At 51.3% G+C, this 14,470-nt stretch overlaps 1 protein-coding gene across 1 annotated transcript in view; it reads right to left on the bottom strand.

Moving 5' to 3' along the window:
• Positions 1-2,365: 2,365 nt before the first annotated feature.
• The window catches only part of PCDH19 (protocadherin 19), a 54,309-nt gene continuing 42,204 nt past the window's right edge, over positions 2,366-14,470 (bottom strand). Inside the window, exon 5 of the mRNA XM_010572435.1 lies at positions 2,366-2,955. Coding sequence (XP_010570737.1) covers positions 2,366-2,955 — 590 coding nt within the window. The remainder of the gene's footprint in view (positions 2,956-14,470) is intronic.

Genomic DNA, 14,470 nt, shown 5'->3' on the forward strand with positions numbered 1-14,470 from the left:
GTCTGATCCTGCCGGAGGTGGGGGGCGGACGATGGGGCCGTTGCCCTGCGAAGCCAAGAGGATCTGACAGACGGGGCATCGCAGGCTCTGTCGCTCAGCAAACACCTACGAGAAGCTTCCCCCCGCAAAAACCACCCAGAGGTGACAAAGACAGGTAACGTCAGAATAAACCCAGCCTAACAGTTACAGAAAATCCAGTTACTCCAACAGCCCCAAGCCAGCCCCTTTCTTCTTTGCTTGTGTTATAATAATACACACATTTGGGGAAAAAAAAAAACAGAAATAAATGACAGTAGTAACAGTACACAGGCAGGAAATACTGCAGGAACAGAAATAACATATCCCTGAAAAATGGGCTCAAACTCCAGAACAGAGGGGAAAATCCCCGGTTCGCTTTCCAGAGGGATGCAGGACATCACGTTAATGTGTGGGATGGGAGCTGAATGAGGTAGTCATCAACACCAGCGAGGGAAGCGTCACAAATTTCGTTAAGATGACCGTCTTTTGTCGGTTCTCTCCCAATTCCTGGCCCTAGCAAGCGGCAGGGGGAACAGCCTGACTGCGGACCTGTCTCGGACCGGCTACAGCTTCAGGCAGGATCAATTTGCCCTGAAGAAACAAATGGCTGGAGCTTAATTTCATTTTGAGGATAATAATGACTGGAGCTTGTTTTCTTGTTGACGTTTTTAATTTAAATAAATCAAAGTAACAAATATTTTATCATGATATGTAGACCTAGAAAGACTATTTCTCTAGAAACCTCTAATTTCAACTTGCTGGTACAGCAAACATTGGCAAGAGCTATATATTTTCCCTTCCATAATCAATTTTAAACTCTAGGAAACATTATTTACGGTAGGAAAATCTGTCCAGTGAAGGGTTAATAATAATCATCATAATATGCTAACTGAAATCCTCCTACCTTACTCATACCTCACTGAGGAATTATCACTGCAAGAGAGCAGAGAGCTGTGAAACCTCTTCCCTCTCTCCCTTCTACAAAATGGCTATTAAAGTAGCTCAATTTTAAAATCAATTTTATATGAGTAAATTTGTACCCACACAAAGTCCTTAATTATGAGAAAAAATAATGAATTGCTTTAATTTTTTCTCCATTAAGAAGGCACATTAATTGAATTAGTAGTGTTGTTACATATCACCTGTCTGCCCCTAAATTAACATCACTATTGCTCATTCCATACTTATTTATGATGCAGGGATAGAAAGAAATCAGAACAGTCTAAAATCCATGCCATGATGACATACATACACACATGTACTTGGCATCATCGTGACTGGGAAATGCTGACTTGGAAGTGTGTGTCTAATTGAGAAGGTAATTTAGATCTCTTAAATAATTCCATCACTTTGACTTGGAAATGATTGGAGACGGGGGATAGCTAAATCTAGGAAGTGGAAAAAAACCCAAAACAACCAACTTCCGGAAAAACTTTCCATGCATTGCCTTGAAATTATGCAAAAGAAACGGATGAGGGAAAAAGTTCAGTACAGTGCATCCAACAATTGCAATCCAGGCAGAATTTTCCCCAAAACGTCTTCCCGTAATGCCCTGTCACTGCCCTGCAAGAGCCGGGGGAGGCCGCAGGCGATGGTGGGGGCTGGAAGAAGCGCTTGCTCCACCAGGTCTGAAAACTGCAGGTTCCCCAAAGTTTAAGTAAGATGATTGTGATTTTTTTTTATTTTTTTTTTTTTTAAGCTTGAAAGCCTTTTGCCATCACTAGACATACAGGAATTTGCAATATCAAATACAATAATAGTACAGATAAGCATGTGACAGCAAAAGGATTCATAAATGCAGGGGTGTCCGTAGCAAAATAGCAACACCTTCAGATACAAACAGCCTCGTGTTGGGCGAATATTAAAACTCACCCGACTGTCATTTTGAACAGTCGCGCACAAGAAATGGCCGCTATTTTGTCTAGACTACAAAACCGCCGGGTTGATTACCAAAGATGTCCGAATAAGGAATTTGCCGTTCGGTTCTTTCCAGGACTGGAAATTTATCTTCGTTTTGAGATATAAAAAAATATATAAACTCCGAGGAGGGGATACCGAGCGCTCCTGAGGACCAGGGGGGGTCTCGCCTCCGCCCCCCGCCACCCACCGCCTCCCGGCAAAAGCAAAACACCCGCTACTTTGCTCCGGCTGCACACCCCTGCTGCCTGTTGAGACAAGTGGGATTGTCACATTAACGATAGCTTCATTTATAAACAATACATTTAGGGAAAGCTTTTAAATACAGCAATCTGTGAACCATTGGTAAGCGATAAAAACAATCTGCGCTGGGAGTCGTGCGGTCCCTCCTCCTCCTCCTCCTCCTCCTCCTCCTCTCGCCGGGTGCCGCTCAGAGGACGATGTCTTTTAGTCTCCGGGCGCCGGGCGAGTCCTTTTCCCGGCGTTCCTGCAGGAGCGGGTTACCCTCCTGCCCGCCGCTCTCGCTGTCCGCCCCCCGGGGCTCTGCCTCCGTCGGCCGGGAAGGGCCACTGTTCCCAAAGGGCTCCCGTTCCCGGTTGCCGGCGCAGTGCCCGGCGCCGTAGGGTGCCACCGGCTTGCCGGATAAAGGGCTCTTCAGGTGGAGGGGCGAGGTGACGGGGCTGACGGCCTCGCAGCCGTTGCCTGCCTCGCGGACGGCACCGCTCACCTTGGGGCTGCAGGCGGCCGGGTCCACCGTTCTTTTGCCTTTGGCGTTGGCGAGCCGCTCGTCGGCGAGGGGCTCGCCGCCCTCCTTGCCGAAGGTGGCGAAGGTCCTTTTTGTGCTGCAGTCTGCGTAAGGCTCCGCGTCCGCCGCCGTCGCCTCGATGGAGAGGGCGATGACGTTCCTCCCGTGCTCGGGGGATTTGGCGCGGCTGGGGACGGCGCCGCGGGGCATCCAGCACCTGTCCGAGTGGCCCAGGATGCGGCACTCCTCCCTGCAATGAAATCCTTCGCTCTGATCTGCGTGGGGACAAAAAACACACAAGGGACGGTGAAGGGGGGGAGCCCCGACGGGGGCGACGCTGCCCCCCACCTCCCCAGCGCTGCCCGTCGCTCCCACCCGAGCAATGGTTACGCTACCCCAAACCGTTTTTAAGGCAAGGCTCGGAAGAGGGATTTTTGCTGCCGTTTCTCTGCCATTTCTCTAAAGACCGGAGTTCAGTTTCCAACAGGTCGCGTGTCATCTGCCGCCACCAGACCTGCAACCCCGGGAAAGGAGTTACGGCTGCGAATCCGTCCCGGCGGGTCTGTCCCATGTGTCCAGCCGCTCAGAGTCAGCAGTTTCTGGGTTTAGCAACCAGCGCTAAAAGCCACCATGTTTTAAGCTTGGTTTGACGTGACATTTAAGCTTGACTTTTTGCAGAGGGGGGAAAGGAACAGAGGGAGGAGGGGGGGTTCTTTTTATTTTTTCTTTTGGTGTATATGAGTGTTTTAACTTTTTGCTTAATCCCTACTGACCTCCCACACAACAGAGGCTTTATAAATCTCCAAGACTGCCCACTCCACTGAAGATTAAATGTGTCATTCCCAGCGCTGGGGCTTTATTCATACAAGAGCAATAAAGATCCCTTCTCTCGACTTGGGGCTGTCCCAACACCACTTTACAGGGCTGAAATACGGAGTGGTGGTTTAACCCTTTCCAAGGACCCTCCATGCCCAGGTCTGAGGGCTCCCAGGCGGGCGCAAACCCTCGTGCCCGGTGCTCGCACGCGTCCCCGCACTGCCCGCCGACCCCGAGGGACCGCACAGCCTCACCTCCCCGTCGCGGACGGACAAACTGGGGCCCAGGGAGACAGCCGGGCTCAGCCGAGCGCAAAGCTGGAAATCAAATCCAAGAGTCTCAACATCCCCAGCTTTTGCTGAGCATCCGACCGTGGCTCCCGCCAAACACCGCAGGCTCCCGGCTGCTTTTCAGTCTCGGCTTACGACTTTTCCCTTCATTTGATAAGAACTCGTAGTTGCAGCTAGCCCTCATAAAGCACAACCTTTCCCTACGCAAAGACGTAGCTCCTTCCTATCATAACCTATATACACACAAAGCAGCATTAAAGCACTAACGCCACTGCCCATACAAGGCTGCGCTCGGTCGGTGCCGCTTTGATGGATCGAAGCCTGCGAAGGTGCAGACTCAGCCTGGGTTTGCTTCCCGTCCATCTGCAAACCGTTCATTTTGATGCTTTGTACATCTGTGTGCATAACCTCCGCTCCTCAGACACATTGGTATTTCCACCACATTCGAGCACTAGGGCGGCTGATAAAAATTCTCAGCACATAACACAATGCACCAAAATATGAGCAGCTTAACACTTACAGAGAATAAACGAGTAAAAGGCAGACCTCAAAAAAAAAAAAGGGGGGGGGGATTTTTTTTTTAAAGGAGAAGAAGCCAATTAATTGAAAAATCTATGGGTAAAACATTAGCTTTTTCTCTACATCAGAGCGGCTACCCGGTGGTGCGGAGCGCGGCGCCGTGTGGCTGTGTAGGAGGTCTGGGTTTCGGCAGCCGCCTTTACAGCAGTTTGAGAGAAGGATGCTCTGAGCCTTACATGCAGAACAACCTGCACCGAGATCTAAAAGCCCATGCTCTTATACTTTGATTCTGTTACTTTCAAGTACTTGAGCAAAATAAAGAAAAAAAAAGAAAAATTGCCCAGAAAGTGTTGCTGTCTGCCTATTTATCCACAGCTTAACTTCAAAAGGGTGCTACAGGCATACAAAGTTGTGTAGTCTGGCTGTGATAGCAGAGGACTTGGTGATGGCTGGAGGGGCTACAGAAATATCTTGGGTTCTCATCCCCGATGAGACACTGATTTATTGTGCTGTGTGACCTTGGGCGTGTTGCTGGAGCACACATCACTTCAGTCTCTCCACAAACATGAAACGCCGGACCTGGGTGCGCGCTGGGCTGGCTGGTCCGGCACGGGAGGGCACGGAGGGAGCTGCTGCTCCTCATCTTCCCCACCCAGCATCACGGCTCAGCCCCACATCCACAGGACCACCGCAGCTGAGGTAAGCTGCCCTCCAGATGGAGCACAGGCGGGTTTGTCTTGCCTTGACCCATTTATTCCGAGCTGGCACACTTGACAGTTAAAAACAAATCGAGGACTTCACTGATGACTGCACTGCAAGTGGATATCCTCAAACGTTAGAAAGGGACCCGTGCTTTAAGAGCGGTTTTATTAAAGACTGCTGGCGTGGTGCCTATCTGCTGGGGAGATGATCGGCTTTGGACACCAAGATGCTTGTCTACAAGTGACACCAGCGGCAGCTGAAACACAGGCAGGGGAAGAGATGGAAAGCGTTACGTTAAATTATACCGTTTCCATCTTTTATTTTATGAAGGGAATGTAGCAAGTACAAAAAACGCCGGGGTTGACAGGCAGAGGGGCAGGAGTCACCATCCATCCACAGACCTGAAGACAACAGGTAGCTCCACGGCACATTCTGCCTCCCTGCTCCTGTCCCCGCCACACACCTCAGCTTTGGTCTGCAGAGACCACATCCCGCAGCCAGAAACCATCCCGCTCTCGGGGACAACGCGTGTCCAGGCTGCCCAGCCCAGCCCTGAGCTGGCAGCAGACCCAGGGACCAGCACCGAGCCCTGAGCAGCCGCCGCTTCTCCATGGCAGAATGAGGATCCTCAGCTACCCACCCATCACTGCCTTAACCCCGGAGCTGAGATAAAATACTATTTTGAGGGCACAAGCGTGCCCCGTTGATACACACGAACACCACCCCACTCCTCTGCTATCCCAGGTCCAAAGAAAGCAAGCTCAGAGGGGTCTGGGCTCCTCCAGCGGGCTGATCCCAGGGCTGTCACCTCGCACCCTTCTCCTGCGCAGGAGCAAATGCTGCCCCAAAGCAGAGGCAGGCACGGAGCCGCCGGGCACCGCTCCTGGCGCTGCCCTTTGCAGCTACGTCTGACTCACCCAGCTGTAACGGCACCCAGGACGGTCATTCACATTCACAGGCTCTTTATTGGACTGTTCTGTCTTGGTTTTTTACCACTTTTAACAATCGGAAATAGGACAACAGGAAATGTTTTTTACAGCCCTAGACCTGCCCTAGTCGATATGACTGTTACCGTCCGCGCTAAAAAAAATGTTCTTAATGCAAGGAGCAAAGCCCAGGTAATAACCACCGCACCGCGCACGACGTGACGGGTGGCAGGCGGCCAAAACAGGCGGCTTCCCACCTCCGCGCCCGACGCACCGACGGTGGGGGGCTGAGCGAGCTGGTGTGAAACTACGGCCCCACGGGGCCGGGCGAGAGGCAAAGGGAGGAAAAAACGACGGAGGGGAAGCGCTGGGTGAGCAACACCACAGCTCCGGCACTGCTTTGCACACAAGCCACGGAGCAAATGCTTCATCCTGGATGGGAGTCCGCGAGGAGCCCGATGCACTGGGCTGGCAGGGAGCCGCCGGCTGGGACAGACTGGGGAAGGGGAACACCACGGCTCGGGGCTTTGCAAGACACCCTGAGCTGGGCTGGGCTTTCTAACGAGCCGAGAACATCGCACAGACGCTGGGGAGAGAGTCCTATTGCAAATCTGGCTGTAGGGATACCCGTGTCACACGCGGGCTGGCCAGAGAGATGCTGAACTGCTCCCGGAGCGCAGGTGCCATGCATGGGTGATGGCTGTGCCGTCTGGCACACGACGTGTGCAGGTCCCGCAGCAGCGATGTCCATTTTTCAGCCAGTCTGCCTTCACCCAGCACAAATCCAGAATCTCGTTTCGGAGCACCTTAGGGCAGGGTCGCTTTTAAAATGTTCCCCAGGTACAAAAACATCCTGGCGGAACCCTCGCCATCGAGAGGTGAGCAGTTATCCTGCAGTCAGGCTTGGCAGAAAAAAATGTGTCATTGCTAAACATACGCTCTCACGTAGCAAATATGAAATAAAATAAAACCAACAGCCACCTCTGGAATAAATATGCTCCTCAACGAGTACGGCAAAACCCATGTTGAGCTCCAGATTTCGAACCTGCTCTCCTTGCACCTCGGGGGACCGGCACAAAGGCAACTAACCCGAGCCCCAGCCAGCCCCGTGGGCTGCCTGCGGGGTCTGAACCAGGCAGGGGGCTGCAGGAAAATCTGGTGGGAGAGACACCACCACCCGCAGCTCGTCTGCGGGCAGAGGCACAGCCAGCACCGCCGGCGGGGAACGGGAGCCGGGCACCAGGGCACAGCGAGACGAGACGCGGGGAGGGGACGTGAAACACTGGGGCTGCCCCTGCACGGGGCCTTCTCTCGTTAAAAGGAAGGATTAACGACCGTCCGGGGTGTACAAGTGCTTTCAGTCTCCTATTCAAAGCCCGCGTACCTGCGGCAGAGCAACACGCAGCCGATGTGCGAGGTGCCCATTCAGCTCTCGGAGCAATTGAATTATCTCCAGTGGAATCGCAGCGCTGGCCAAAGAGACAAAGTTAAATCGTAGCAAGGTGCAAGTGCCTGGGAATGTAATATTCCTGATAAATGGCCAGATGACATGTGCTGTTATACAATCTAAGGTGCAATTTGGGCGATGACAATAGTCCCCGGAGTTTCCATTTTCAAACAGCCGCTCAGTTCAATCCAATCCATGTCAGAGCAGCTTTGCCGAGGTGAGTAAGTAGAGCTCGTTTGTGCTATTACATGGGGAGCAAGGAAAAGGAGCAGAGGAGTCGCTTGAAAATGAAAAATAAGAAAGAAAAAGGGCAACTGGAAGAATCGCAGCCCGGCTGGGACGTGCGTGGGGCGGGGGGTGCGTGGGCGAGCGTCGTGCGGAGCGGCCGTAGCCCCAAAACCCCAGCCCTGTGCCGGTGCGGGGCACGCGTGCCCGTACCTGGGCCGGTACCGCAGGTAACCCTCGTGCAGGAGCCTGGCTCTATCTCCACATTTCGGTGTTTTCCTCAGCAACCGTATGATTATACTGTAATCATGATGACACTGCTCCTGGGTACAGCAAACAGCACGATCATTAAAAAATTCATTTCGAAATCTTCCTGGAAGCTAATAAATTTTACAGCAGTTTCAATCCTTTCTCATTGCAACAAAGAAAAGCTTAGTTCCAGACAAATTAAAAGTAAATTGATTGCCTTAGGGGAATCTATTCAAATATCACTTTTCCATGTTAGAAATCTCTTCCTGAAACAAGAAGAGGAGAGCCAGGGAGAGCCAGCACAGGAATGATGTGGAAAAGCAAATCATTAAATCTCAGTTCATGAAGCCAAGGGGGGTGTGGGGGAATGAAACTTAAAATAAAATGCAAATGTCTCACTGGGGTGCGGGCCTAACATTTGTGATGGAATTTATGAATAATAAATATGAATAAATAGTAAACATGAAGGGATCAAACACTGCTGTTGATGTTTACTCATGGTTAGCCATCTTTCATGGACAATGCGCAACTGCATTATTTAACACTCCTCTTCCAGCTACTCTGGGGTTTCTTTTCGGCTCCAGCACCTCAGTTTTCTCGGGGATGTGCGCCACAAGGCACGAGGCACGTCCCCGAGCCCCCGTGCAGCACCCACCACCCTCGGCACGCCGGCGGAGCCCACCTCCCCTCCACCCCACCAGGAGCGGCCGTTCCCGGCTCGGGAGCAGCGATCCACCACATTACACTCCAGATAAAATAATAAGCTCCAGCAAAATACAAACAGTCCCCAGCCATGGCTCATCATTTGCTTGTAAATTAAGACTCTGCACCTCTCCCTTATCTCCTGTAATAGCATAATATCAGGAAACAAGAGGTGGGGAACAGTGTATTATATTTTTGACCTATGGGCTTTTACAGAGCCTTCTTCGCCTTTCCTAATAAGAAATCTCCAGTCAATGCAGGAATGTAATCCTGGCGTGGCTTCCCTTGCACAATGCTCGGAGGATACTAATAACCAGGGACAGTGACAAATGCTCTTTACCGCAACGAGGAGCCTTTCTTTTCCTCTCTTTCGCCATTGTTCAGGATTTATGCGAGCTAAAAAATGCTGTATTTTTAATCCTGGATTGTCTGTCCCGACGCAGGAGGTCAACAGTGCTTGGACAAAGCAAATGCCTGCGAGGAATTATTTTAACGAAACGAGGGATGCGAATTAGATTAATTTATCAGGCAGTTGCTGATAAGGACCCATGGCTGAATGCAGCTCATGGGCAGTGCTTCTGTAATGGTCAACGGAGAGATGCGACAGGGCTCGCTCCCGGCTGCTGCAGACACATACAGCTCCCGAGAAGCACCGAGAACCCGTACTCATTTACACCAGTCCGGGCGTTGGCCCATTCACCTCTTCTTCTGCTCTGTATTACCATTAAGAACGCCTTTTCTTCCGCGGAACGGTCCGTGTGTCAGGAATGAAGCCTGACCTGCCGACACCTCTGGGGTGCCTGGCTAGCTACACACCAGAGGGCTAAGGATAGGTTTGGTGGAAAAGATTTCCTCCGGAAAAACGCCTTCCCGGGCACGCCGAAGCCTTCGGGATGAGAAGGTGGCTGTGGGAAGGAGGGCGATCACCCAAAGCGAGAGGAGCTGGGTTTTGGGCACGCCGCGCACTACAGCGGAGTCAGACCCAGAAGATATTATGGGCTGGAATGCAATTTAATGCTGGCTGCCCCCCTTTATCCAGGACTGTGGGCCAATCCCCACCTCATTCACAAGGCAAAATTAATTCCCTTTCAGAGGACCGGCGGAACACAACATTTAAACTCCAATTAATCCTTTTCTTAAGTGGTCCGTAGAGCTCGTGCTGGCCCCTGAGCGGTGGGGATTTCACCTCCGAAACTTCGTTACTCACGCCTCGATACAGGGCTCATTAGCATCCTAACTGCTGTTAGGATGCAGGATCCGGTCCTCGGAGAGGAGAGCACTCTGGGATCTGGTAGACCTTTTCCATCTCAAACCATTACGGCTCCGTAATTCATAGGCACAGCTCCCATTAATGCTAATGGCAGTTACTGTGCTGCCTGCACGAGTGCAGAATACAACCCTTTGACTTCATTACTGGAATTCAATTTCATTAACACTGGATACAGAGGGATTGTCCTAAATACACTCCTTCTTATATTTTTTTCATGTTAATGTAACCATTTGAGTATATTATACCCTGCAGAGATGGAAACATTTCTAGTCTGTTTAAACACATTTCCCACAATTGGGAGCAAAACTTTGTCTCCGTTTATGCCTTTGACACCAGCTGCCTTCCATTTAATGGGACTTTAGTCGCTAAAACAAATTAATCCAAAGGTTACTTCTCTCCGCTATTATCAAATCCAAACCAGACAAATTCACATATTCTGTCAGGGTAACGCAGGACCAGCCAGGCAGCCACATTCCAACGGCAGCAATAAATCGAATTATTACCCCGTCCCATTCAAAATCAGGCGTTGCTCAGAAAATAGCTACTCGACTATTCTGATAGAAATCTAACAAAACAGAAATTACAGTTGGGGCAGATAAGAAGCAATTCGCAGCCACTCGTACCAGGCCAGCTCCTGGCCCAGCGCCTGTCGGAGCAGCATCCCTGCCCTCGCCTACCGACGGACACCCATTGGGGGGCTCACGGCCAACGTGTTACCGCAGCCAGCACCTCCCTTGGCCAGGACGAAGAGGAACGACCCATCGTCATCCTCTCCCCGCAGGGATGCGGAGGGCCAGGGGGCTGGCAGGAGCGGGGGGCTGCAGGTGAGACCCCCGCCTGCCCCCTCCCGCGCACCCACCCGAGGTGGCTCTCCCTTCCCTGCAAGGTTTCTGGTGCTTCCACACAACAAGTGAGAAATAAAGGAGCCGAGGTTATAAACGCTGATACATAATTTACTCCTATTATCAAGATTAAACACATCTTTGCATGCTTAGCATAAAACAACTGCCTTTCCCCAGATTTCTCAAGGACATGCATAAACTTCATTATTATCTAAATAATCAAAAGAGTATTTCAATAGAATATTTAACTGTCTGCCTACTGGAAACTCACAGCCTTAATCTAACACTGATCCTCTGTTGTCCTTCATGTAAATATTGTTGGGACGTCAGCCAAAGCCTAGGGAAGTGAGCTTCATCTTGGTGGATGGGAATCTCTCGTGTCAGATACAGTCAGCCTGACTAATGAGACCTACAGCTTGCCAAAACCTACAGCCTCGCTGTCTGTTCCAGCCATTGAACGCGCTCAGAAACCCAGTGGCACCAGCCCAGCAGTCTACAGATCCCAATCAACTATCAATAGCTTAAGTGTAAGTGATTGTGTATGAAGTACGAGCCAAATGTGTTTCCTTTTTCAGTTTTAGGACCTCCAGTATTGTTATTGCACCAGTAATGCTTGCACGGAATTAATCATAGACGTACCCACAAGGCAAAACATTATGAGAAGCTCTTTGTACTTTCTAAAAGTGCACAGCTCTGAAGAGCGGAGGGAGCTGGAAGCCTTCCCAGCACGATGGGGCGTTCCCCACCATCAAGAGATAGCTAGGGAATTTTTCCCCCTTTTTTTTTTTAAACCAAAAGCGTTGGTTGCTGGCCAACTCTCATCATGACATTGACCTCTCGCTCCTCCACCCTGGAGCCTGGCGTTATCCCCTCCGTGGTGTTATACTTTAACTCTTTTTCGGATGAACAAGGTGCTTTTCCACGCTGGTGGATCCTCTCCTGTGAAGCGCAGGGATGTCCCACGATGAGATGCTGGCCTAAGGTGGCAGATGCATCAGAAAATCCGAGGGAACTGGGATGGCCATGAGGAGAGCTCTGCAAAAGCTGCTCTGCATTGTCCAGCATCCAACAGCACCCGTGGTCTCATCCAGCACCATGACTCACAGAAACACAAGGACGCTCCCTTTCCTCTCTGCCCTGGCCATGGATCTACACGGAGGGCTCAAACGAGCTTCCAGCTCCACGCCGAGGAGGGATAACAGCCATGCCAGGGAAACACCAGCCGTGGGTTAGGCTGGCCCCATGGCCACCAGAAGAGATCGCAGCATTGACAAAGCCAGCTGGGAATCTGGCCCATTTAATTCAGCTGAAACTTCGTTCTGGCAATTAAGTTTACCTTCATTAATTAAGAGAGTGATCATAGTGTATAAATATACACATAAAATTACTATAAGGTCAAGAGTCAAATCTAAAATCTCATTATAAGCCTAAGGAAATTACATTACCTGCGAGTCATGGACAAGCTCAATTTCCAGGAATGCTGGTGGGGTCCCATCCCATCCCATCCCGTCCCATCCCGTCCTGTCCCGCAGCCGTGGGGGCAAGATGGAGAACAAGCCCTTGAGTTTGTCTGGGGCTGTAAACTGAAGAGCGGTGGGGAGACGGCTGAACAATGGGAATAGAAAATAACCGTATTTCCGTGACCGGTATAAGTACTGCAAGGAAAGCAGCCGTCTCCACAGCTCCAGCCACGCAGATGCCAACCCGTGGGTGCCCGGGCACTGATGCTGAGTCTGACGTGGGGGGTCTGAACGCCATCCTGGGGTCCAACACAGGGGGCAAGAGGCTCCTTCTCCCCGAGGTGGGCTGCTCCAGGGCTGCTGGAGCACGGCGGACTTCTGGCCCAACCTCTGCCTGCGCAGCCTCCGATGATTTCCGATTTCTCCGAGGCGCGTTTCTGCAGCGCTGCCCCGAGGTCAGGCTGGATTGTGTTGGCTCCTGGCCCCGGTTCACAGGGCTGTCAGCTAAATTGCACCACGGCATCGTTACTCCCGGTGATGGTGTGACAGACAGACAGAGCCCAGCTGGATTTTCAAAACCTAAGCATTTTGCAACACTGACAGGCAAAAAAAAAAAAAACCCACCAACCCACAGCCCTCTTAGTCTGAGCAGGTTTTATCTGGAAATACCCAAAGCTAGTAAGTATAAGACCCCACAAAGTCATTCCTCCCGAACCATTTTTCTGGCCAAACCTTTTACCTGTCACTGGGAAATAAAGAGCGATAGGTACCAGCCCCGGCCGGCATTACCCGATTAGTCTAGTCCCCACCGCATCCTCAACACAGCTTTTCTTCAAAGGGACAAAGCAAGGCTGCAATGACTGATGTAATTTGGTGCTTTCAGAGAGTTAGCGTGAGGAGAAGAGTCAAGTTCATTACACTGGAGTTCACCACAGGGCTGCAGCAGCCGAGAAGACGCGGCCGGTGCTGGGGCTGAGCCGCCGGCCGGGCACTCGCTTCTGCAGCAGGACCACAAGATGCGCCATAAGCGGGTAGGTTTAACCCAAACGTGTCCCTCTGCGGTGGGAATCAGCCTGATTTTCCCCCCAAGCACAAGAAGGGGGATGCAACGGGAAGGCAGGCAATGCGGTCCTGCAGTAATTCTGCTGGAGCCTCTCTACAGGGATCCACCCTCGCTGTCTGCGGCACACAGATGTAATGCTGCCTCTTTGCCACTGCACGCTCGCCTCATTTCTAAAACACTTACACATGCAGCATGCATTAGAATTAAAAAACCATTAAACCTCGGAAAGGAAAAACTTTGACAGGATGTGTAATATACTAAGTATAATTAATTAAATTGGATGAGGCACTGGGGGACGAGAGAAGAGTGGATGGAGACTGTTCTTGGAAAAGGGATGGTAATGCACTAATGTTCAGTGTGTGTCATTAAGTAAGAAACAGCCTTGGAAGAGGAGAGGATGAGCGACGGGGGCTTGGAGAGATGGCACCAGCCAGTTGGGCACCTCAGATGCACAGCAAAGAAGGTGATAGCACAAAATGCGGCCAATTAGAGCTCTAAAAAAAATTATAACGAAGGTGGAAAAGACATCCGAGAGATGAAGAGCAAAAATGGCATGCAGGTTGCTAAAGAGCAATGCCCTACCAGTGACAGCCTCCTCCAGAGAGCTCCTCTCGCCCACCCGCCGGGGCTCGGGGCGATGGACCACCTTCACCTCCCAGCACCAGGCTTCTCAGGGCCAGCACGGGCATCGGGGCAGGCGAGAGGAGGAAAGCACCTGGCTCCCCGTGGGGTTATTCTTTAGTTATTCGTACCCCCAGGCACGGTCGCCCAGCGTGGGGTGCACCCTGCTGCATCCATCCCCCTCGGTGGGCGCCGGCAGCCGAAACCAGGGCCGGGGAGGGAGCATCAAAGGTGGCCCCAGTCGACACAGCAAGGCACAACATGATGAGACAGCCACAGTCTGGCTTTTCAGCGGGACAAAGTTTTAACAGGCTTAACAACAGCATCAGCACTGATCATTAGGCAATTACAACTGCTGAAAGTTGACAAAGCACCAGGACCAAATGAATTATCTCCCCAAATCCTGCAGGCAGGAGCAAGGAAAAGAGAAAAGTCGTCGTCAACAGCCTCTGATAGCTCACCGGGTGCAGAAGCAGTAACTAAAAACCAAAGGGCTGCTCGTTTACTTGCTGTTTGGAGAGATAAAAGGGAAAGGCCAGGAAATGAGGTCTTCAAAAACACTCTTGTCATTTAGGGAGCGGTGGGAGGGAAGGTCCTGGAAACACTGATACAGCCAGGATTGCTCAGCCCCTGGGGACGTCTGATTCAGCGAGGAAGG

The sequence above is a fragment of the Haliaeetus leucocephalus genome, unplaced genomic scaffold (genome assembly GCF_000737465.1).
Source record: "Haliaeetus leucocephalus isolate CR32 unplaced genomic scaffold, Haliaeetus_leucocephalus-4.0 Scaffold340, whole genome shotgun sequence".
Lineage (NCBI taxonomy): Eukaryota > Metazoa > Chordata > Aves > Accipitriformes > Accipitridae > Haliaeetus > Haliaeetus leucocephalus.